This window comes from Panthera pardus, unplaced genomic scaffold, assembly GCF_024362965.1.
Source record: "Panthera pardus isolate Hobbes unplaced genomic scaffold, ASM2436296v1 HiC_scaffold_18, whole genome shotgun sequence".
NCBI lineage: Eukaryota > Metazoa > Chordata > Mammalia > Carnivora > Felidae > Panthera > Panthera pardus.
The window spans coordinates 17,144,718-17,171,626 of NW_026526743.1; the positions used below are offsets into that span (position 1 = coordinate 17,144,718).

The following is a 26,909-nucleotide window of genomic DNA, read 5'->3' on the forward strand; positions in this document are numbered from 1 at the left end:
TAGACAAATAGATATAGACATAAAAATGGTTATTTCCTCTTTCTCTCCTTCCTAAAGATCAGCAGGATTGGGGGGAAAAAGACGGGAATCTTGAGACACTGAGCCTTTCTTGGAACTCAGCCCGACCTGGCTAACTCAGAACACACCCCCGCTATCACACTTGCTCCCACCATCACCACGCACATAACCCGATGGAAATTAAAGAGGGAGCCGGGAGGTAAAGCTCAGCCTTCAGAGAAAGGCCGAGTACAAAGGCCACGTCTGGAATCCGTCTCCGAATTTCCTTTACGAGGGAGCTCTGATTAAACCGTGGTTCTGAGAGCAGCAGTTCTCGAAACCGTCTTTTTGTTGGGGGCCTTCACTCTGGGGTTCATGCATCTAACTCGAAGCCATTCTGGGCCGAGAAATCTGTGCGGCCCTTAAGCGGAAAGGGAAAGGACACCTCAGGGCACCCAATGCCCAGTAGCGTCACAAATTCCACAGTCACTGCAACCCAGTTCACACAGAAGCCCGCGCCACCCCCGCGCCGCCCCCGCGCCCATTTCCTCAATGCACGCGACCAACTCACCTCTCGGAGCCGACACCAGCAAGAAAGCCGGAAGGAAACTACGAGCAGAGGCCTGTGGGAAATGTAGTCTTCGGTAGGGAGGGCCCGCCCCCGCCCCAACTTGTTGCTCAGAGTGCGCAAGCGCGAATGCCTGCGGGAGAGAGCTAGATCGCGGGGCAGCATTTAGGGTTTGACGGTGGGCTACTAGGGGAGGGGCTTCAAGGCTGCCCAGGAATGGACGAAGCAAGTTCTGCGAGCCCGTTTTGTGTTTGTAGCTGAGGAAGCCCTAGTATGGCTTAGAATGCACTTGGCACCAACAAGCACATAATGTATGTACTAGGGGCGCAGCAGATGCTTAGTATATATGCTCAAATATATATGCATCAAGTACTCAATAAAAATATCCCAGAACTAAAACAGAACCAGGATATAACAGAATCGGGAGCAGGACGACACGGAATGGTCCCCTGTGCTAGCTCGCTCTCCCGCCTTCCATTCCTTCCTCCTCTCGGTTTTTCGCCTTCCTGCAGTTGTGAAGATGTTGTTCTATAAATTGTTAGGTTAAGATGGTTGATAAAATTGTTCCCCACCTTATCGGCTGTTTCTTTTTCTCCAGCTTCAGTTGCCAGCCATCAGTTGCCTTCCCGAAGCAGACAATCCTTCTTTGGTGAGGTCAGTAGTAGTCTAATGCTGTGTCAGAATGTGTAAATCATTCACCTCACTTCATTTCATTACTAGGCATTTTATCAAATCAGATCATAAGAAGATGGGTGAGTACAGTACAATAAGATAGTTTAAGAGAAAATGACACATTCACGTAACTTTTATTACACCATATTGTTATAATTGTTCTATTTCATTATTGTTGTTAATCTCTTACTGTGCCTAAATTATAAATTAAGCTTTATTATAGGTATGTATGTATAGAAAAAAAGCAGTCTATATGGGGCTTACTATCCACCCTTTTGGTCATCACCTGAGGGTCTTGAAATGTGTCCTCTGAGGATAAGGGTGGGGGGACTATAAGGTGTGTCTATTACTGTTTTCCCTTTAGTTCTATCAAGTTTTGCTTCAAGTATTTTTGAGCTATGTGTGTGTATATATATGCATATATGCATAGATACACATATATATGAACATATATATGCATATATATGCATATATGCATAGATACACATATATATGCATATATATACATATATATGCATATATACATATATGTGTATCTATGCATATATATACATATATATGCATATATGTGCATATATACATATATGTATATATGTGCACATATATGCATATATATGCGTGTGTGTGTGTATATATATATATATATACACACACACACGCATATATATAGTCTTCCTGATGAAGAAGATTGAAAAGTGAACATTAGGAAAAGTATCTTCAGAAGTGTTTCTCAGGTGACTAATAATTGAATTTGTTACGTCCTGGGTTTGGTTCAGGAAATAAATGGAATAAGCCCACCAGGATTTATCCATCATTGTAGCATCCTCCCATTTCAAATTTTTGATACAGTAGTTCTCTCAAGAATATAACACTTGGGGCGCCTGGGTGGCTCAGTTGGTTAAGTGTCCAACTTCAGCTCAGGTCATGATCTCATGGTCCGTGGGTTCAAGCTCCTCATTGGGCTTTGTGCTGATAGCTCAGAGCCTGGAGCCTGCTTCTGATTCTGTGTCTCCCTCTCTTCTCTGTCTCTCCCGCTTGTGCTCTATCTCTGTCTCAAAAATAAATAAATGTTAAAAAAAAAAAAAGAATATAAGACTTTACAAATTATTTGACAATGTCAAGGCCAATCTTATTAAGTCCCACTTTGCAAATAGGAAAATATATGTGAAGTAGAAGATACACGAAAATACAAATTCTATTTCTCCCTTTAGTTCATTCAGTTTTTATCATGTATTTTTAAGCCTGTTACACAGTGTATACACATTTATGATTGTGTGTGTTCCCAATGAATTGACCCTTCTATTATGAAATATTTCTCTATGTCTCTTGTCTTTAAAAAAATTTTTTTAAATGTTTATTCCTTTTTGAGAGACAGAGACATAGCATGAGCGGCGGGAGGATCAGAGAGAGGGAGACACAGAATCTGAAGCAGGCTCCAGGCCCTGAGCTGTCAGCACAGAGCCCGGCGCAGGTCTTAAACCCAGAAACTGTGAGATCATGACCTGAGCCTCAGTCAGACATTGTACTGACTGAGCCACCCAGGTGTCTCTCTGTATCTGTTGTCTTAACGTCTATTTTGTCTAGTATCAGTACAGTCACTATAGTTTTCTTATGCTTACTGTTTGGCTAATATATCTTTTTCCATTTTTTTTCTTGAACCTACCTGTGATTTTATATTTAATATACATTTCTGATAAATATCATGTAATTTGGGTTTTACATTTGTTACCCAGTATGACAGTCTCTTGGATTTTCATTGAAATACTTAGTCCATTTATATTTATGTTATTATTAACTTGGTTGGATTTATGTTTGCTATTTGGTTGATACCTATTTACCACATTTTTTATTAACTACTTTCCTGTCTTTTTTGGAGAATTGATCATTTTTTCTGATAGATTTGAATTCTTCTGTTGGCACTCAGCTATACCTTTATGCATCTTGTTAGAGGTTGCTCTAGGGATTAAAATATGCATTCTTATTTAAACATAGTTTACCTAGAATTAATATTGTACCACTCCATGTAAAATATGAGAACCTTGTAAACAATATCATTTCATTTATACTTCTTATTCTTTGTCCTACTGTTGGCATACATATTTCAGCTACATACATTGCATTATTTTGGTTTAAACAGTTATATATTTTAATAACTTATAAAGAAGGAAGCATATGTTATATTTATCCACATATTGACTATATCTGATGTTCTTCCTTCCTGTTGAGACTGTATTTTCATCTGAAGTCAGTTCTCTTTAACCTGAAGAGTTTCCTTTACCAGAACTGCAGTTCTGCTAGTTAAAATCTAAATATTCATTTATCTGAAAATGTCTTTATTTCATCTTCATTATAAAAGCATATTTTCTCTGGAAATAGAATTCTGAGTTGACCTATTTTTCTTTAGTTTTTCCAGATGTTATTCTATTGTCTTTTGGCTACTATTGTTTCTTCTTTTTTTTACATTATCAGAATTTTATTTTATTTTTTAATTTCAGGAATAGAGTGTAATGATTCATGACTTACATATAACTCCCAGTGTACATCCCAACAAGTGTCCTCCTTAATGTTCCTCACCTCTTTAGCCTTTACCCAACCCAACATCCTGTCAGCAACCCTGTTTGTTCTCTGTATTTAAGAGTATCTTATGGTTTGTCTCCCCCTCTGTTTTTATATTATTTTTGTTTCCTTTCCCTTATCTTCATTTGTTTTGTCTTAAATTCCACATATGAGTGAAATCATATGGTATTTGTCTTTCTCTGACTGACTTATTTTGCTCAACATAATACACTCTAGTTCCAGCCACATTGTTGCAAATGGCAAGATTTCATTCTTTTTGATAGCAGAGTAATATTCCATTACACATACACACACACACACGCACACACGCGCACACACCACATCTTCTTTATCCATTCATCAGTCAATGGATATTTGGGCTCTTTCCATACTTTGGCTATTGTCAATAGTGCTTCTATAAACATTGGGGTGCCATGTGCCCCTTCAAATCAGCATTTGTGTATCCTTTGGATAAATACCTAAAATACTTAGTAGTGCAATTGCTGGGTCATAGGGTAGTTCTATTTTTAATTTTTTAAGGAACCTGCATACTTTTTTCCAAAGTGGATGCACCAGTTTGCATTCCTACCAGCAATGCAAAAGGATTCCTTTTTTCTCCACATCCTTGCCAACATCTGTTGTTGCCTGAGTTGTTAATGTTAGCCATTCTGACATCTGTGGAGTGGTATCTCATTGTGGTTTTCATTAGTATTTCTCTGATGATGAGTGATGTTGAGCATTTTTTCTTGTGTCTGTTAGCCATCTGGATGTCTTCTTTGGAAAAGTGTCTATTCATGTCTTTTGCCCATCTCTTCACTGGATTATTTGTTTTTTGGGTGTTGAGTTTGATACGTTCTTTATAGATTTTGGATACTAACCCTGTATCTGATATGTCCTTTGCAAATATCTTCTCCCATTCTGTTGTTTGCCTTTTAGTTTTGCTGATTGTTTCCTTCACTGTGCAGAAGATTTTTATTTTGATGAAGTCTCAGTAGTTCATTTTTGCTTCTGTTTCCCTTGCCTCTGGAGACAAGTCAAGTAAGAAGTTGCTGCAGCCAAGACCAAGGAGGTTGTTGCCTATTTTCTCCTCTAGGATTTAAAAAAATTTTTTTTAATGTTTATTTATTTTTGAGAGAGAGAGAGAGAGAGAGAGAGAGAGAGACAAAGCGCAAGCAGGGGAGGGGCAGAGAGAGAGGGAGACACAGAATCCAAAGCAGGCTCCAGGCTCTGAGCTGTCAGCTCCAACCCATGAAATATGAGATCATGACCTGAGGCAAAGTCAGATACTTAACTGACTGAGCCACGCACGTGCCCCTCTCCTCTAGGATTTTAATGGCTTCCTGTCGTATGTTTAGGTCTTTTATCCATTTTGAGTTTATTTTTGCGTATGGTGTAAGAAAGTGGCCCAGGTTCATTCTTCTGCATCTCACTGTCCAGTTTTCCAAACACCATTTGTGAAAGAGACTGTCTTTTTCCATTGGATATTCTTTCCTGCTTTGTCAAAGATTAGCTGACATTTCTGAGTCCATTTCTGGGTTCTCTATTTTGTTTCATTGATCTATATGTCTGTTCTTGTGCCAGTACCATAATGTCTTGATGATTACAGCTTGGTAATACAGCTTGAAGTCCAGAATTGTGATGCCTCCAGCTTTGGTTTTCTTTTTCAGGATTGCTTTGGCTACTCATGGTCTTTTGTGGTTCCATACATATTTTAGGATTGTTTCTTCTAGCTCAGCGAAGAATGCTGGTGTTATTTTGATAGGGATTGCTGGCTACTATTGTTTCTAATTAAGTCAGCATTATTCATGTTTTTGGTCCCCAGTATTTTATGTATTATTTTTCTCTGTCTGATTATAAGATTTTCTATTTATTGAATTTTGGTGGTTTTGGTCATAGTTTTGTTCTACCATACTCTGTCAGTACTCTCATTCTAGAACTCTAGTTATGAGTATTGTTCCATAGGTACCTCTGTATTTTTTCAATGTTTTTACTTTTTTGTATTTCAGATTGGATTATTATTGACCTATCATGGTGATCACTGACTGTTTCTTCTGATGCCTCCCATCTGTTCTTATGCTTATTCAGTGAAATTTTCATTTCAGTTTTTTTCAGTTATAAAACTTGCATTTTCAGTTCTATTTCATACATACTGATTTTCTGCTGAGGTTCCAGTTGTTGACTCAAAATGAACAAATCTTTTAGAATCTCTAAGAAAGAGAGTTTTTTAACATTTATTTATTTTTGAGAGACAGAGACGGGGGAGGGGCAGGGAAAGAAGGAGATACAGAATGCAAGGCAGGCTCCAGGCTCTGAGCAAGCTATCAGCACGGAGCCCAACATGGGGCTTGAACCCACAAACATGAGATCATGACCTGAGTCACAGTTGGATACTGAACAGACTGAGCCACCCAGGAACACCTGTGGAGAGATGTTTTTAAGATGCTATAAACATCTGTTTTTCATCAGACTTTCACCTGCTACTTTTAGCATCCATTGATGATTCTTACCAGATCAATTATTATTGTGATGGTTGATTATTGGTGATAATCTAATTCCGCCATTCCTTCCACATTAGTAATTTGGTGTTCTACTATAAAGCATGTTTCATGGGTTCCTATTTTAGCCACTGGGTTATTAAATGGTTTTACTTAATCTGTTACTATTATGACATATTGTTATACTCAGATTATCCCATATTTGGCCAGTGTGAACTCCTTCAGACTGCCACTGTGATCTTTTGACATTGCAATCACTTTTCGAGCACTTCCCTATTTTCTGCCTCCACACAATGTTCCAAAACCATCTTGTGTTTTCTCTGCTCAGTGCTTGTATATGCTATTTCTCCAAGTTCCTTGGATCTGGGTGCTGGATATTCTCACTGGTACTAGGATGTCATTTCTTTTTTGTCCTCTCTGCTAGAAAACACACACACACACACACACACACACACACACACACACACACACACCTCTATATGTATTTCTATATTTATCTATTTAAAAATATCATGGGGGCAACCTGGCTGGCTCAGTTGGTAGAGCATCTGACTCTACATTGATCTTGGGGTGGTAAGTTGGAGTCCCATCTTGGGTGTAGGGATTACTTAAAAATGCACAAAAATATGACTTTATAGTGATACCTCCAATTTCAACCCAACACCACAGGGTTCATCTAGCCTCCTTCTCTCCATATTGCAATTACCTTCTCCAGCAGTGATAACCTTTTCTCCCGTTATATTAGCTTAATCCCATAAAATATTTACTTTTTTGCTTGATTCTAGAATATATGAAGTAGTAGTTTCAGAATTGCTAATCTATATCATTGTGCAAATCAATCCTACTAGCTAGTTATTTGTTTATGGTTGATTTTTGTTTTGTTTTGTTTCTGTTTTGGGCTGAGCAAATAGGGTCAAGTTGTCGTTCAAAAATTGCTTGGGTTAGGAGCACCTGACTGGCTTATTTGGCAGAGCATGTGGCTCTTGATCTTGGGGTCATTAGTTCAAGCCCCATGTTGTGGCTTACTTTTAAAAAAAAAAGAGCTTGGGGCGCCTGGGTGGCGCAGTCGGTTAAGCGTCCGACTTCAGCCAGGTCACTATCTCGCGGTCCGTGAGTTCGAGCCCCGCGTCAGGCTCTGGGCTGATGGCTCGGAGCCTGGAGCCTGTTTCCGATTCTGTGTCTCCCTCTCTCTCTGCCCCTCCCCCGTTCATGCTCTGTCTCTCTCTGTCCCAAAAATAAAAATAAAAAAACGTTGAAAAAAAAAAATTAAAAAAAAAAAAAAAAAGAGCTTACTTTTTAAAAAAGCTGCTTTGGACACCTGGGTGGCTCGGTTGAGTGTCAGACTTTGGCTCACGTCATGATCTCAATTCATGAGTTTGAGCCCTGCATGAGGCTCACTGCTGTCAGGGCAAAGCCCGCTTTGGATCCTCTGTCCTCCCCCCTTTTCTGTTCCTCCCCCCGCTCATGTTCTCTTTCTCAAAAATAAACATTAAAAAATAAAGCTTTAAAAAAAGTTTCTTGGGTTAGCTTTTTCCCCTGTAGTGTGGGGAAATATTTGTTTCTGCTTATATTCCAATGTAGGGTCTTTCTTCTCTTTATGTAAACATATATAACATTAACATGGTTCCCAAAGTGAAAAATATACAGAAAGGTATACTTAGAGAAGTGTTACTTCCTCATCCCTTCATGTATTAAAATTTCCTATATTTTTGGGTCCCTTATAGACTTTCTGTTCTATTCCACTGGTCTGTTCCTGCATGAGTACCACATCATTTTGATTATTTAGGGACTTTTTAGTACTTTTAAATATCTGGTAGAACTAGGACACCTTGGTAGCTTTTCTTTCTCAGTCTTAACCTGGCTATTCTTGCATAAAATCTGTACTGCTACCACTAGAGATACTGTATATACGTCAGATGAAATGACCAACTGAATTGTCTCCCTCTAGTAATTCTCCTTCCCAATATCTTTTCTCTTCATGGCCCTTATCAGAATCTGAAGTTTTCTTAGTTAGGTACTTACTGGTTGTCTGCTTCCCAGATTTTCCTGAAGATTGGGGAACTTGTCTTCAGTATCCACTAGCATATTGTCAAAGGCTTGAGCACTCCATGGCATTATGCACAAGCACTTTGTACATATTTTTTCCATTTAGCTATTGTGGAGGGTGTATACTTATCACATTGTGGTTTTAATTTTTCCACTTTCTTAATAATGAACTTGAGCAACTTTTGATATCTTTATTGGCCATTTGGATACACACTTTTTTTGAAGTGCTTATATGAGTTTTTTTTTCCCATTTCCTATTTTATTTTCTGTCGTTTATTGATCTATAGGGATTCTTCATATATTGTGAGTCAGTCAAATATATTATATATATATTTATTTAATATTTTATTAACATTTTGTCTATATATGATTAAATATTTTACATTTATTACATAAATGTATATATTCATATTAAGATATATTAACATATACTATATTATATATTATATATATATAATATATTCTCTGTGACTTTTTGCAGTTTCTTAATTGTTTTTTGATGAAATAGATTCTTAAATTTAATACAGTAAAATTTATAATTTTTCCCCATATGGTTAATGCTTTTTGTATTCTGTTTAAGAACTCTTTGCTATCTCAGCATTATCAACAATAGCCAAATTATGGAGAGAGCCTAAATGCCCATTGACTGATGAATGGATGAGGAAGATGTGGTATTTATATGCGATGGAATATTACTCAGTCACCAACAAGAATGAAATCTTGCCATTGCAACAATGTGGATGGAGCTGGAGTATATTATGCCAAGAGAAATAAGTCAGTCAGAAAAAGACAAATACCATATGATTTCATTCATATGTGGAATTTAAGAAACAAAACAGATGAACGTATGGAAAGGGGAAAAGAAGAAAAAAGAGAAATATGGGGGAACAAACCACAGGAGACTCTTAATGACAGAGAACAAACTGAGGGTTTGATGGAGGGAGGTGGGTAGGGGATGGGCTAGATGGGTGATGGGTAATAAGGAGGACACTAGTTGTGATGATCCCTGGTGAACTGAGTAATTCACCAATTACTCAGTTCTACTCAATTCTACTCCTGAAGCCAATATTGCACTGTATGTTAACTGACTAGAATTTAAATTAAAAAAAAAAAAAAGAAAGAAAGAAATCTTTGCTACCTCAAGCCCAGAAAGATATTTTATATTTCTTTTGCTTTACCTTTTACAATTAGGTCACTAATGTATCTGGAATTTATGTTTGTAGTGTGATGTAAGGGCCAAGATTCGTTTTTTATGAATATAGCTATCAGTTGACCCAGTGCTACTTATTGAAAAGACCACTACGTCCCAACCATAATGCAGAGGAACCTTTGTCGTAAATCAGATGACCACATATATGTAGGTGTATTTCAAGGCCATTTATTTTGTTCCATTGGTCTGTTTGTTCATTCTTGTGCCAAAACCATACTGCCTTAATGACCAAAGTACTACTTTCACATTAACAAATTCAAGGACAAAAATATTATATCAATGTGTCAAAATAGTATCTGATAATATTCAGCAGGCATTTCTAAACTTTTTAAAAATGTTTTTTTAATTTATTTTGAGAGACAGTGAGTAGGGGAGGGGGAGAGAGAGGGGAGAGAATTCCAAGCAGCGCAAAGCTCTTTGTGGGGCTTGAACTCACGAACCGTGAGATCATGACTTGAGCCGAAATCAAGAACCAGACGCTCAATCTACTGAGCCACTCGGGTGTTCCATGTTCTCCACTTATTTAAAAAAAAAAAATTTTTTTTTTAATCTTTATTTTTTGAGAGAGTGAGAGAGAGAGAGAGAGAAAGCATGAGTGGAGGAGGGGCAGAGAGAGAGGGAGACATAGAATCCGAGGCAGGCTGCAGGATCTGAGCTGTCAGCACAGAGCCCAATGCGGGGCTCGAACCCACAAACTGTGAGATCATGACCTGAGCCAAAGTTGGACGCTCAACTGACTGAGCCACCAAGGCACCCCTCTCAGCAGGCATTTCTAATAAGGAAGTTAATAAGGAACTGAAGGAAACAATTGAGCCACAAAAAAGTCTGTTTACCTCCAAACTAAAACAAACATTATACTAAGAAATTTCCATTAAATAGGTGAAAACAACTATATCCCTATCACCACTAATCCTAAGTCCTATTTTGGAGATTCTTTCTATTAGATTAATAAAATAATCGCTATAAATATTCAGAAAAAACCCAAAATTATATCTATTTGCAGTTGACATAACTGATAGCCTAGAAAACCAAGGGTCTTGTAAAAAATTAAGATTATTGGGTAATAGTGAAAGCTATGATTGCATCCACATTTAAATTTTTTAAATTTTAATATGATAGTATCACCATAAATACACATACAGCCACAATCTGGGGAGGCTAAGTTTCATTATTTATAATACTAGGTAAAGGATTATTATCTAGAATATTATTTTTAAGAATCCCACAATTCTTTTATATTTTTTTAACAAAGGAACATGGCATGAATTGGTAAGTTATAATGTTTAACAATAAACAGATGTGAAAAGATGCTCAACTCACTATAAAGCACATATCAGAAGTAGGATTACAAGGAAATAATACTTTATTGGGTGAAGGGGTTGTAAATTGGCAAGACAATGATGTTCTCACTTCTTTTTTTTAGAAAGAGAGAGAGAGAGAGAGCATGCATGAACAGGGGAGAGGGGCAGAGGGAGAGAATCTTAAGCAGATGGAGCCTGACATGGGGCTCAATCCCACAACCCTGGAATCATAACCTGAGCCGAAATCGAGTCAGATGCTCAACCCACTGAGCCACTCAGGTGTCCCATGTTCTCCACTTCTTTAAAACAATGTTTTTTAATGTTTTTGAGAGAGAGAGAAAGCATGAGAAGGGGAGGGGCAGAGAGACAGGGAGACACAGAATCTGAAGCAGGCTCCAGGCTCTGAGCTGTCAGCACAGAGCCCGACATGGGGCTGGAACTCATGCACCGCAAGATCATGACCTGAGCTGAAGCCAGACACTCAACCAACTGAGACACCCACGTGCCCCTTCCCATGTTCTCCACTTCTATGGCACTATCTAGTGAAGTTGAAAATGAATATAACCTTTGACCGAGCAGTCCCACTTTTTGATAAATACCTCAGAGAAATTCTTGTTTATGGATAGCAAGAAACACACAGGTAAGTCAGTAGGATTTTTCAGCAAGAAATTATAGTCTATACATATATTTATAGAAAGAATAGGGGGAAGGATTTTCTATTCTATTGAAAAGTATCATTTTAAATTAAAAAAAAAAGAGCGAGCAGCTGACTGTATAACATAATTTGAATTGCTTTCCTTGCCAAACAGATAACTGTACACCTGTCATAATGCTGACATTTCCATCCTTGAGCCACTCCTTCTGGTTATAGCAGCATCTGCCAAAGTGGAATTACATCCGCAGTAGGTATTCGGAATGGGAGTTCTGTATAGTAAAGTCTGAGATACACTGGTCAGATAAAATGAAACTTTTTTGGATAGTCTTTTGTTAGGCACTTAATGTGAATTTTTTTTCCCCCTCAAGAAATATAGTATACAGAGTTCCCAGCCTTGTTTGACTATACAATAATTTTCCCATTATCATTAAAGTACTAGTGTTTTGTGGAACATACTTTCAGAAATTTTGAGTTAATGTACAGTCTCCAGAAGACCTCTGTTAGCATGAAAACGATACCAGGTAGGAAAAACATACTGACCCATTAGCAAAAACTAATTTTGTTATATAGCGCTTAAAATACTTTTTGTGTTAAAATATTATGTGTATTGTTTGAAATCATGAGTGGGTCTATTCTAGGTGAGTGATTATCCAATGATATCTGCCCAATCTGAACAAAATGGACCTGGAAGTACAAGTCTTAATGTATAACTATAGTGACATTACAGAGGTTTGGTAGAAAATAAAGTGTAATAATATTCATTTTTGTTTTGTGGAAGGTAATAATTTTTGTGTTGAATCCCCGTTTTTCATATCTGTTGTTCACTCCTTTTTTAAAGCTGATGAAGCTAAGATGAATTAGAATATGAGAAACAACCTAAAAGATACTGAGGTAAATAATGCCATTTTTTCCAACATTGTTACATTGCTCAAGTTAGAAACCTAAAATCTGGATACTTAATTAAATCACAACAGGTCAGGTCCCTGGATATTCCTGGTAAATTGTTTTATGTTTTATAATTTTTTTAATTAAAAAAAGTTTATTTTTTTATTTTTGAGAGAGAGAGAGACAGAGTGCGAGCAGGGGAGGGGCAGAGAGAGAGGGAGACACAGAATCAGAAGCAGGCTCCAGGCTCTGAGCTGTCAGCAAAGCCCGACGCAGGGCTTGAACTCACAAACTGTGAGATCATGACCTGAGCTGAAGTCGGACGCCTAACTGACTAAGCCACCCAGGTGCTCCTATAATTGTTTTAACAGACCATTAAGTTCGCTGAACTTTATTTGGGATGTTTGTGTGTATTTTAAGTGATACTGGTCCAGATTTTGCTTTCTAGGGGCTATTCGCATTTTATTATTGGGATGTTAGCCTTATAGAATGATCTAGCAAAATTTTGTTAGAGGCTCTCTATGCTTTAAAACTTTTTATTGCCTGCAAAACTGTTGATTCTAGTTTTTTAAAACAATCATAACTACAATATTTTTCTTTGCTTATATATCTGTTCAGGTTTTCTATAGTATCTTGAGTCAACTTTGATGATTTAGTTTTCTCCAGATAATCCATTCTCTGTATTTTTATAGATATTGAAATATATGTATATGGTAATACATATAACTTTAAAATTTTTAATTCTCCTTGATATATATAGCTGTTTAACCTTTCTCATATATAAAGTTGAAACGGAGTCTTTTTTCCCTCAATAACTGCCAATTCTGTATTAATGGCCTTTTCAAAGAGAACATCCTTGGATAAGGATTTTATTAGCTATTTCATTAATTTCTACTTTAGTGTATGAATTACTTTGTGGTACTTAGTTTTTTTGTTTTTTGTTTTTTATTTTTTTTAGCGTTTATTTATTTTTGAGACAGAAACAAAGCATGAACGGGGGAGGGTCAGAGAGAGGGAGACACAGAATCTGAAACAGGCTCCAGGCTCTGAGCTGTCAGCACAGAGCCCGACGTGGGGCTCAAACTCACAGACCGCGAGATCATGACCTGGGCAGAAGTCAGCCACTTAACCGACTGAGCCACCCAGGCGCCCCTGTGGTACTTAGTTTTAAAAAAAAAATTATTAAAAAACTATTTTATGGTTCAAGCTAATGTGTTTTTACCCCCAATTTTAAAAATCAACTATCTGTTAGGGGCACCTAGGTGGCTCAGTTGGTTAATAAGTATCCATCTCATGATCTCACGGGTTGTGAGTTCAAGCCCCACATGGGGCTCTGCACTGACACTGTGCAGCCTGCTTGGGATTCTCTCTCTCTCCCACTGCCCCTCTCCCCCCTCTCTCAAAAATAAGTAAACAAAAATCAACTGCCTGTTATACAACAGGTACTATAAGTGTGGGGACAGAATGGTAAAGAAGACAAACACTAGTTCCTCAGTCCAAGTTTTCTTTTTCTTTTTTTTTTTAATATATGAAATTTATTGTCAAATTGGTTTCCATACAATACCCAGTGCTCATCCCAAAAGATGCCCTCTTCAATACCCATCACCTCCCCTCTCCTCCCTCCCACCCCCCATCAACCCTCAGTTTGTTCTCAGTTTTTATTTTTTTTAATGTTTATTTATTTTTGAGACAGAGAGAGACAGAGCATGGACGGGGGAGGGGCAGAGAGAGAGGGAGACACACAGAATCCGAAGCGAGCTCCAGGCTCCGAGCTGTCAGCACAGAGCCCGACGCGGGGCTCGAACTCATGGACCGTGAGATCATGACCTGAGCCGAAGTCGGACGCTTAACCGACTGAGCCACCCAGGCACCCCTGTTCTCAGTTTTTAAGAGTCTCTTATGCTTTGGCTCTCTCCCACTCTAACCTCTTTTTTTTTTTTTTTCCCCTACCCCTCCCCCATGGGTTTCTGTTACGTTTCTCAGGATCCACATAAGAGTGAAACCATATGGTATCTGTCTTTCTCTGTATGGCTTATTTCACTTAGCATCACACTCTCCAGTTCCATCCACGTTGCTACAAAGGGCCATATTTCATTCTTTCTCATTGCCACGTAGTACTCCATTGTGTATATAAACCACAATTTCTTTATCCATTCATTAGTTGATGGACATTTAGGCTCTTTCCATAATTTGGCTATTGTTGAGAGTGCTTCTATAAACATTGGGGTACAAGTGCCCCTATGCATCAGTACTCCTGTATCCCTTGGGTAAATTCCTAGCAGTGCTACTCCTGGGTCATAGGGTAGGTCTATTTTTAATTTTTTGAGGAACCTCCACACTGTTTTCCAGAGTGGCTGCACCAGTTTGCATTCCCACCAACAGTGCAAGAGGGTTCCCTCAGTCCAAGTTTTCTAAATGCATTAAGGTTATTTCTTAACAAGTAGACTTTTGGTGATTTCCCACAAACTTATTTGTAGGCATCATTATCATTTATCACTAAGTGGTCTAAAATTTCAAATTTGATTTTCTACTTAGGGAAAGCTTTATTATGGATATTTTCAAATATATGCAAAGGTAGTAAGAATAGCACAACGACTCAATGTACCCATTATCCAGCTTCAACATTTAGCAGTTGCCCATCTTATTTCATCTGTTCCTGCCACCCTCCCTCCCTCCATTTACTTATTTAGTTATTTATTTATGAGAGTGAGTGACCAGGGGTGGAGGGACAGAATCCTAAGCAGGCTCAAGTCAAACTCAAAAGACATCTGACTAAGCCATCAAGACACCCTTTTCCTGAAGTATTTTAAAGCAAGGCATAGACATGATGTGACTTCACCCTTGAATGCTTCAGTATGAATCTCTAATGTATAAGGACTTACACATAATAATTGGTGATGATGCCATCATCATGCCTAAAAAATGAATAATTGCTTAATATAACTTAATATCCACTTAGATTTACATTTTCAAAACAATGTAAACAATGTTTTCATTTGTCCAAATCAGGATTGTATTTAATGTATTTTATTTTCTGTAATTATGCTCTAGCATTTGGAGACTTGGTCCTGGAGAGACTGCCCTTCCCAGGGGTAGCAAATTCCTAGAGATAGCAAATAACTCTTTTGATCAAACCCACCAAGCCAAAGCCCCAACTGTTTCATCAAACTCTCACACACCAAGCCAATATTCCTCCTGCACAAATCACCCCAGGGCCAGGTACCAGACAACTAGGGACCACTCATATACCTCAGAACCTCCGAAATTATTAAGATTATCCAGGGGCACCTGGATGGTTCAGTCTGTGAAGCATCTGACTCTTGATTTTGGCTCAGGTCATGATCTCACAGGTTCATGAGTTCGAGCCCTGCCATCAGGCTCCTCACACTAATATTGTGGAGCCAGCTTAGGATTCTCCCTCTCCCCCTCCTGCACACACACACTCTCTCAAAATAAGTAAACTTAAAAAAAAAAAAAGAAATATTAAAAAAAAAAAAACACCACTATCCATTCCATTCCCAAACTTCCTCAGTGTACTTACCCAGTGTCACCCATTCTTTGGAGAAAACATCAGCAAAGGCTCTGTGCCATGCTCTGCCCTTTCCCCACTTCTGCCTTCCAGCATAACTGGGTATTTCCCCATGTGGCCCTGTGGGCATGCTGTTGCCTCCTGTTTTTAGAGATCTTTGAGTCTAAACTTCTTCCTTCATGACAATCATTTCTGTATCTGCATGTTGTACCATAATTGATTAAAACAAATCCTGGGTACATTTTAAAACAAGGATCCCAATACATTCCATACACTGTATTTAATTGATATGTCTCTTAAGTCTCTTTTAATTTGCAACATTCTTTTGTCTTAACCTATATTGGTTAAGAACCAAGACCATTTATTCTGTGGAATTTTGTACATTCTGGGTTTGGTTGTTTGCTTGTGTCATTAATTTGTTCCTTTATTCCCCAAGTTTCCTGTAACCTGGTAATTAGATTTAGAGACCCACTTTTACTTCTGAGTTAACATTTGGGGTAAGAACACTTAACAAATGATACTACATATAGCCACTGCACAAGCAAGATGCACATAGTGGGGCTGATCTAATAGAGATGTTGATGTAATGTAATGTAAATGTAGGTTCTGTCATTCTGATCCATTAAAAACTTCCTATCAATCTTTTTCACTAATGATCTTTGCTTCCATTGATATCACCACCAAGATCCAGTATTTCAGAAATTAAAGACTGATTTTTCAAATTCTGTCATTCCTTTGATCTTTATTAACTAGAGTTCTCTAATAATAATAAAGAACTTTACTTCACCAACTTTTGGTTGTCTTATATAGGTCATAAAGGAAAGACAAAATAAATGCTCCACTTTTCCCCTTTATTTATCAATAAGTACCCTAATATGCTTCATAACTGACCAGTGAATTTGGTCAGGAAAAAAGGAAGCTATTAAAAGCTTTTGTCATGACAAAAGGACATAGGAACCAATTTGAGGGGATTCTCACTAATGAAAGACAGGACAACCAGAGCACAAAAAAAGGCTACAATGTATTTTTAAAAATCAATACAGAAGTTATAATACAAGTAATTTTTAATTTCCAAAGTTTCTTTTTACATTATTCTTTGTTAATTTTAAGTTAAATTTAGACTTGGGCCAGAGAATGTAGACTATAGAATATCTGCTTTTTTATGAACAAATTGAAAAACAATTTCTCACTTCCACTAGTTTAAAAAGAGTAAGTTATCTGAAGTTAAATAAGGGTGAGTGTTGGTGGAAGGCATTTCTATATTCTTTGTGCCCATAGTCTTTCATATGAATTTTCAAAGGAGTAATACTAATGATAATAATAAAACAAAATTTAGTGGCTTAAAACAACAATCATTTTATTATATCTCATGATCTTGTGGGTCAGGAATTTGGGCAGGGACTCAGTTGATAGATTCATCTGTTTTATATGGTATCAACTGAAGTCACTCAGTGGGTACTCAGCTGCTGGGTGGTCTGGAGGATCCAACACTATTTCACTTAAATGTCTGGCGTCTTGGTAGGCATGTGTGGAAGACTGGGCTCAGAAGGGTGCCTCTTCCTTTCTTTGTGGTCTTAGGGCTTCTCCATGTGGTCTCTTCAGCAGAGCAGACAGACTTTTTAACAGAATTCAGAGCCTAAGCTTAAAGAAGCACTCCAAGAGATGAAGTAAAATCCACCAGTAAAGCCTGGAAACTGGCACAGCAGTACTTCTACTAGTCAAAGTAGTCTTGGTCTGCCCATCCTCAAGGAGAACGGATGTGGATTCCAGATTTTGATGGGGGGAAAGAGGGAATGTCAAACAATTTGCAACAATTTTTATTCTGCCACAGTATTGTATTACCATTTTACAAATGAAAAAATTATAGCACAGAGCAGTTAAGCATCTTGTCAATATAATACAAGTAGGAAAGTGATGGGACAGAGATAAGTGTCTCCCACATTTGTCACACTGATTAGGATTAGTTTTCAGAGTAAGTGTAAAGTTTATCAGGTTTAAGTGATGGTGGAATACATTAAATTAACATATTCTTTTAATGATATAAAACCTCTTAAGTCAATTGCCTGTATGAAGGAAGCAAAAAGGATTAATTACTATATTCATAGAGTATTCTACAATACAGGATTGAAAAACTATCTTATATTTTTACATTATGAATTTTTAGATGATGGGTAAGGTGTGAATGTTGTCTAAAGGCCTTCTTACATTCCTTACATTCATAAGGTTTCTCACCAGAATGAATTCTCAGATGCTGAATAAGGGATGAATTAAGTCTAAAGGCCTTCCTACATTCCTTACATTCAAAGGGTTTTTCACCAGTATGAATGCTCTGATGTAAAGTAAGTTTTTGGCGCAATCTAAAGGCCTTCCCACATTCCTTACATTTATAGGGTTTCTCACCAATATGAATACTCTGATGTTGTGTAAGTTGTGAGAGCAATCTAAAAGCCTTCCCACATTCCTTGCAGTCATAAGGTTTAACACCAATATGGATACTTTGGTGTGAAATAAGTTGTGAGTAACGACTAAAGGCCTTCCAACATTCCTTACATTCATAAGGTTTCTCACCAGTATGAATTCTGTGATGAAGAATAAGATGATAACCACGACTGAAGGTCTTTCCACATTCCTTACATTCATAGGGTTTCTCACCAGTATGAATTCTCTGGTGCAGTGTTAGTTGCTGTCTCACTCTGAAAGCTTTCCCACATTCCTTACATTCATAGGGTTTTTCACCAGTATGAAGTTTGTGATGTACTCTAAGGCCAGAGCCACACAAAAAGGCCTTCCCACATTCTTTACATTCATAGAGTTTGTCAGCAATATTAAGCTTCTGATGTCGAGTGAGATGTGCATACTGTCTAAAGGCCTTTCCACATTCTGTACATACATAGGGTTTCTCACCAGTATGAATCCTCTGATGGAGAGTAAGTTGTCCTCGCACTCTGAAGGCTTTCCCGCATTCTTTACATTCATAGGGCTTTTCGCCAATATGAATTTTCTGATGTACTCTAAGGTCTGGGCCACATATAAAAGATTCTCCACATTCTTTACATTCATAGAGTTTTTCACCAGAATGAAGTCTCTGATGTCGAGTAAGGTGTGCAGTCTGTCTGAAGGCCATTCCACACTCCTTACATTCATAGGGTTTTTCACCAGTATGAATTCTGTGATGAAAAGTAAGCTGTTGGCGTACTCTAAAGGCCTTTCCACATTCTTTGCATTCATAGGGTTTCTCCACAAAATGAATTCTCTGATGTGGAGTTAGAGATGTACGTTTTTGATAAGAGGACACTTTTTGAGATGTAATTTTCACTTGACTGAAATATTCCTCCTGTCCTTCAAATTTTCTTTTAGACTCCCAGTCACTTTTTAAAATTAGGCCCTTAAGGCCATGATTTTTAATTCTTTCCATTATCTTCCACTGAGGTAAGTTTATTTCATAAATGTCATTTTCTGAGGATAACTTCTTGGTCTCATACCTGGTCTCTAAATCTGAAAGAAAATAAAAGAGCAAACACAGTTTCCTTTTTTAAAAGAAGTAAAATTTCTACAGTAGAAATAATAGACAACTGAAGTAATACTCAATGAAATTCTGAAAATATGCAAGTTGAAAAAAAAGCATACCGTAACACCAGGGAAAATGAAAGTTCATGTTAAGAAAGTAAGACTGGTGGGGTGCATGGGTGGCTCTGTCAATTAGGCGTTCAACTCTTGGTTTCGGCTCAGGTCATGATCTCATGGTTTGTGAGATTGAGCCCTGCATGGGGCTCTGTGCTGACAGTGGAGTCTGCTTGGGATTCTCTCTCTCTCTCTCTCTCTCTCTCTCTCTCTTTCTCTCTCTCAAAATAAACAAATAAATAAACTAAAAAAGAAGAAACAAAGTGAGGCTGGTGATTAGTAAGTCAGTGGGTATTCAAGCTGAGATGTGGAGTAGAAGTCACAGGAACTTGTTATAAATATTGAGGTTTAGACACTACCTAAACCACCTGGATCAGATTCTACAGTCCTGGTCAGTCCAATATTTAATATTCTCCACACAGTTCTGATGGAAATGAAAGGTTAAGAATTCATCCTTAAATTTTTTCAACAACTTCTCTTTATTCTTAGAATAAAATCAAACTTGCTGTGGTTAAAAGACCTCCACTTACCTATAACATATCATCTCAGTCTGCTCTGTTTTCCACAAATCTGCTTGGGCTCTTTGAATAGCTGGTTACTTCTCATCCTGAGGTCTTAGTTTAAAAGTTATTCCTTTAAGGCTGACTGTAAACCTATGTTGTTGGGGCACCCAGGTTGCTCAGTCAGTTAAGCATCTGACTCTTGATTTTGGCTTGGGTCATGATCTCCCAGTTCATGAGTTCGAGCCCCGCATCGGGCTATGCACTGACATATAATATATGTGTATTACATATCAACATATATCTGGGTTGAAATTATATATTTATTAATTTTTCCAATTGTTTCTCTGCTTTTCTTACCCCTAAACTTCTTCAACGGCAGAAACAATTTCTACTCTCTGTTAAATAATACATGCATAGCACATAATGAGTTTTACTCTTTCAATTCCCATGGTTATATACTCATTTGGAACATATTTCTGTCTCTAATCTCTCACATATTATAACAATGATTAAATATTCCCTTTATTAATCCAAGCTAGTCTAGTTAAACATATAAATGGAAAATGATGGTTATATATTCCTATAGATCCTTTTATTGCTTAAACCCCTTATCTATGTCCATTCCTTACTTCATGTAGCTGTGAGTTATTTTTTGTCTCCACAACACAATAAAAGTGCTGAAGAGTTCTATTCACTTAATTTCTCTTTAAGCTTATTCTGTTATTCATCCATTTTATAAATGCTCAACTAGTTTTGCTCCTTCATCCCCTTACTCAAGTCTCCTTTCCGTTCCTTCAGAGGCAAAGCTATTCCTTTATTTCCTAGAAATGTGTACCAGTGATTTTCCACACAGGAAAACATGTTTATACCTTACTGAAGTTCTTATGAAATACTTAGCAAAGAAAAAGATGTGATATGTAAGAAACTCACTAAAAGGGACAATGGGTCTTGCAGTCACTTGAGTATGAAAAATTTGCTAACAAAGTTCATGTTGGATATAGAGAGAAGATGGTAAACCAGTGGGAGAAATAGCCAGAGAAATATTTAAGTGCTGAATGAGTTATGTATGAGAGAGAAAAAGGAGGATGTTTCAGTTACTATAATATGGTCTATGTAAAAAACTTGAAATCATATCAACATTTTCTATTGAAGCTAGAAATAATAAAATTTTAAAAAGCCAAAAATAAACCCACTTGAAATTTTAGAAGTCTATATTAAATAACTTTTAGATCAATAGGGAAATAAGTTCCAAAACAGTATTTTTGTATTTTAGAAAATGGTAATAATTTAAAAATCAACATTAAATTAGTATCTATAAAATATAAGCACAGCGCTTAGAAAAAAATTTGAAAACTTTAAATATTTACAACAATAAACATGAGAGAAAAAATTAATTAAAAATCAAAGAAATTGGAAAAAGAATAAAGTAAACTGAAGCAAAGCAGAAGGAATAAATTAATCAGTATAAATGCATAACTAGTCAGAAAACAGAAAAAAAGAACTAATACATAAAGCAAAAGCATTCTTTAAAAAAACAAATCAGGGGTGTCTGCTTGGCTCAGTTAGTTAAGCGAGTGACTCTTGATTTAGGCTTAGGTCATGATCTCATGGTTTGTGGGTTTGAGCTCTGTGTCAGGCTCTGTGCTGACAGGATGGAGCCTGCTTGGGATTCTCTCTCTCTGTCCCTTCTCCACTTGCATGCTCTGTTTCTCTCTCTCTCAAAATAAATAAATAAACTTTTAAAAAATCAGCAAAACAGCTAAAGCGTTAGTTAATATAAAGAAAACAGCAAGGGGATGCCTGTGTGGCTCAAGTCAGTTAAGTGTCAGACTTCAGCTCAGGTCAAGATCTCAAGGCTTGTGGATTAGAGCCCCAAGTTGGGCTGTGTGCTGACAGCTCAAAGTCTGGAGCCTGCTTCAGAGTCTGTGTGTGTGTCTCTCTCTGCTCCTCCCCTGCTCATGCTCGCTCTCTCTCTCTCTCTCTCTCTCTCTCTCTCTCAAAAATAAACATTAAACAAATTAAAAAAAAAAAAAGAAAACAGCAATAAAGCACATAGAAATAAGAAATGGCAAAGTGAAAATAACCACGAATACAGAGGCCAGCTGAAAAAAGATTATTTTGCTAATAAATTTTAAAACATACCTAAAATGAATAATTTTCTAGGAAAATATAATTTACCAAAACTGACCACAGAAGAGATACAATGTTTAAACATGAATTTCCAGGGGGCCTGGGGGGCTCAGTCGGTTAAGCGTCCAACTTCGGCTCAGGTCATGATCTCGCGGTCCGTGAGTTCGAGCCCCGCCTCAGGCTCTGTGCTGACCGCTCAGAGCCTGGAGCCTGTTTCGGATTCTGTGTCTCCCTCTCTCTATGACCCTCCCCCGTTCATGCTCTCTCTCTGTCTCAAAAATAAATAAATGTTAAAAAAAAAAATTTAAACATTAATTTCCATAGAGCAAATAGAGAATGGGGTGAGACTTACCATCTTCTTCTCCTAGGAAAGAAGCTTTAAAGAATAGACCATCTAAATTCTATTGAGTAGACTATCTAAATTCTATTAAGACTGAGAACTAAGAAAAAGGAGGACTTCCAAACTATTTTCATAGAGTAATACTGTACTAAATAAAGATCACTCATAAAAAGAAAACTACATACCAATTTTTTGAAAACTGATATAAAAATTCTAAAACATCTAATAAAACAGCATATTGAAAATCTAGTGTTATTTATTCATAGAATGTTAGAGTGGTCCAATATGAAGAAATCTATTAAGACAAATCAACAGACAGGGTTGCCTGAATGGCTCAGTAGGTTAAGCATCCAACTCTTGATTTTGGCTCAGGTCCTGATCTCAGGCCCTGGGGTCAGGCTTGTGGGGTCAGCCTCTGCGCTGACAGTGCAGAGTTGGCTTGGGATTCTCTCTCCCTCTCTCCCCTTCCTGCGTGCATGCTCTCTCTTTCCCTCAAAATAAACTTTAAAAATAAATAAATAAATAAATGTATTAATAGGGCTGCGGGGTTTGGGGGGAACCACAAGATCAACTTCAGAGATTCTGAAAGGCAACTAAAATAGGAACCATTCCTGATTTAAAGGAACAGCACAATAAAATAGAAAGGATTACTTCCCTAAAATGATAAAATATATATTAAAGGCAGCTTTTGAGTTATTAGCCAATACACTTAAATATCAGAAAAAAGCTAGAAGTAGAAAAATTTAAGAGGAGGTAAAATTGTTTTTCCAGATGATATGATTACATAATTGGAACACTTAAAAGGTTTAAATAATATAAATGGTAACAGAATTTAGGTAGGGTAGTAGGATATAAAATCAAAATACAAAAACTAATAGCTTTAATATATATGTTTAACAATAAAATATAATGCAGAAAAGAAGATTCTAGTCAGGTAGTAAACTGAAAATATATACATAACCTTTATGAAGGAAAACTCTGAAATACAAAGCATTTGGCATTAGATTTTCTAAAGAAATGACATGTAAAATCACAAGATGGAGATTACTCTGTACAAGGTGAGAATGGCCTACCAAGTGTATGTTCATGCTGAGAAGCTGAGCAGGTATGGATGACAATGGGTGACAACAGGATAAATACTATCTTCAAAGTGGCCATGTATATTGAATCCTGCAGATTTTCTCAGGCCAGATAGCAACTACTCCTGTCTGCCTCCACAGCAGGCAATGGACATGGGGGCTAGGGCATGAGAGAGAAAATAGTGGCTAGTCATGTCCTGGGGATATAATCATATCCCTAGGTCTAGGTGACAAAGTACTTCTGCTTCACAAGGGAGTGTTTATTCCAAACAAGTTTAGGCCAGTTTCACTTTTTCCCTTAAGGTATCTAATTTAATTAAATAATAAACTCATGAACAACTATGAGAAGAGACTGATTCTATGAAAATGAAATTGAACACTCTGGAAAAACTGATCATAAATACATATTGTTAAAAAATCACAGCTTTCAAAAATTGTCGGAGGAGTTAGAGTAAAAGATGGGGGAAAACATGACAATCAAGAAATAGTCTGCACTCACACTTCAAGTCTGGCTCTTGTTCTATTTAAAAAAAATTAAAACTAGGACACCTGGAGGCTCAGTCAGTTAAGCGTCCAACTTCAGCTCAGGTCGTGATCTCAGGGTTTGTGAGTTTGAGCCTTACATCGGGCTCTGCCCTGAGAGTCTCTTACTGTCTCTCTGCTCCTCCCCTACTCATGCTTTCTCTCTCAAAATAAATAAATAAAGTTAAAAAAAAAAAAAGTCTATCCTCCAGAAAGCTCTTTTGTACTCTTCCCTAGTTGATCCCACCCCACACTCTTGAGGTGACCACTGATTTAATTTCAATTACAATATATTAGATTTGTTTAAAAAAATTCTTTTTAACTAGAAATAATAAACTATGCATTATGTATGTGGTTTAGATGAAAAATTAAATATGATGAGACACATTAGAAAGGCAGGCTTAGACATATCTCAACTGAATTAACAAATAAAGATACATTTTCATGTTGAGAGTTAAAGTACTTTTATGATATAGATATATATATATATATATATATATATATATATATATATATATATATATATATATAAAATCTCTAGGGGCGTCTGAGCAGATCATTTGGTTGAGGATCTATATGACCAGCTTAGGTCAAGATCTCACGGTTCACGGATTTAAGCACCACATCGGGGCGCCTGGGTGGCTCAGTCGGTTAAGCGTCCGACTTCAGCTCAGGTCATGATCTCGCAGTCTGTGAGTTCAAGCCCCGCGTCAGGCTCTGTGCTGACCGCTCAGAGCCTGGAGCCTGTTTCGGATTCTGTGTCTCCCTCTCTCTGACCCTACCCCATTCATGCTGTGTCTCTCTCTGTCTCAAAAATAAATAAACGTTAAAAAAATTTTTTAATAAAAAAAAAAATAATAAGCACCACATCGTGCTCTCTGCTGTCAGCACAGAGCCTGCTTCAGATCCTCTGTCCCTATCTCTCTCTGTCCCTCCTTACCCTGCACTCTCTCTCTTTCTCTCTCAAAAATAAATAAACATTAAAAAAATAAAATATCTAACCCATTTTTATGAATTAACAAACCAAATACCAGTCCCAATTCTATTCAACCAAAGGATTTCTATTCAATATATTAAAGACTGCTAATGAGAATACAGAAAAATATAAGAACTTTCTCTCTATATATATAATAATTACATTTAAGTTTAATAAAAGCCTGACATCCAAGAAACTGTACTTCTGAGAATCAATTTTAAACACATTCTGAATAAGTCCACACTGAATGCTAATATTGAATAATCTTCACATTCCATTCATGACTATCTTCTTACTTCACTGAGAAAAAAGCAACAATAGAATATGCTATCTTCTCTCTACCACCTCTGACCAACCTGCATTCATAACTACATTGTTTTCTTTTTTTATACCTTATTCTCTGGATCTTATGCCCTTTCCTCCACTCCCACCTCAAGGACACAGCTTCCACAATTATCTTCTTTCTCTATTGCATCAGTTTCCCCCACCTACAGAATCATTCTCATGAACACACAAACATGTTCTAATATATCACAAAATACATTGCTTATAACTCATATCCCCAGTGTAACTATGAATGTCATTTCCCAACTTCCTTTCATACACAATTCCTCCCAAGAATTCTTATACTGATTCTCATCACTGCCTCACCTACCCTTCTCTCATTATGTCATTTCAATCATGTTTTCACCCAGACTTCACTGATATCACTTGCCAGAACCTGGGATGAATTCTCCATCTCCACTGTCTACTCTCATTTTGAAACATTTTGTTTTTATGTCAGTGGCTGTTCCTTCTCTATCTCCTTTGCTATCTAAGGTCTAAATGGTGAAGTGCCCCATGAATCAATCCTCAGGCCAGTTTCCCTTGTCTGCTTTCTTCCTTCGAGCATGTCTTCCTTAGATGATCCAGTTCAGACCCATGGATTTAAATTTGAACCACAGACTCCCAGATGTACAATAGACCATAATCTCTCCCTGAGCTCCAGGTTATTCAGCTGCCTAATCAACATCTCAAAGAGAAACATATCTCAGAGTTAAAAATATCCAAAACAGAAATTCAATGTCCACCTTCCAACCTGCTCTTCTTATCTTCCCCACTTCAGTAAATTGTGCTTCTATTTACCCAGCTAACACCCTTATCTCTTCCTTTGATAGATCTTTCCCACTTAATCCACTTATGATCCTATCAGCATGTTCTTTTTGGCATTACCTTCAAACATATCACAAGTCTAAGAGCTGCTTATTACCTCCTACTGTTGCCATTCTTTTTTTGTTTTTTCTTACTGTTGCCATTCTTATCCAAACCACCATTACTTCTAGTCCAAACAGCTGAAATTGCCTCCATACTGGTCCTTCCTGCTTACATACTCAACCAGAGGGATTATTTTATTTTATTTTTAATTTAAATATATTAAATATATTGTCAAATTGGTTTCCATACAACACCCAGTGCTCATCCCAAAAGATGCCCTCTTCAATACCCATCACCCACCCACCCCCGCCTTCCCACCCCCCATCAGCCCTCTGTTCTCAGTTTTTAAGAGTCTCTTATGCTTTGGCTCTCTCCCACTCTAACCTCTCTCTCTTTTTTTTTTTTTTTTCCCTTCCCCTCCCCCATGGGTTCCTGTTAAGTTTCTCAGGATCCACATAAGAATGAAAACATACGGTATCTGTCTTTCTCTGTATGGCTTATTTCACTTAGCATCACACTCTCCAGTTCTATCCACGTTGCTACAAAGGGCCATATTTCATTCTTTCTCATTGCCACGTAGTACTGCATTGTGTATATAAACCACAATTTCTTTATCCATTCATTAGTTGA

At 37.3% G+C, this 26,909-nt stretch overlaps 1 protein-coding gene and 1 long non-coding RNA gene across 2 annotated transcripts in view; one reads left to right on the plus strand and one right to left on the minus strand.

Annotated features, from left to right (window-relative positions):
- ZFP14 (ZFP14 zinc finger protein) overlaps positions 1–26,909 on the minus strand; it is a 66,410-nt gene that overhangs the window by 26,552 nt on the left and 12,949 nt on the right. The window contains exon 5 of the mRNA XM_019423115.2: positions 18,081–19,409. Coding sequence (XP_019278660.2) covers positions 18,081–19,409 — 1,329 coding nt within the window. The remainder of the gene's footprint in view (positions 1–18,080; positions 19,410–26,909) is intronic.
- On the plus strand, positions 717–10,082 carry LOC109251527 (uncharacterized). Its single transcript, XR_002073565.2, has 3 exons — positions 717–876; positions 1,164–1,219; positions 8,915–10,082. It is a non-coding gene; the product is annotated as an uncharacterized LOC109251527 (long non-coding RNA).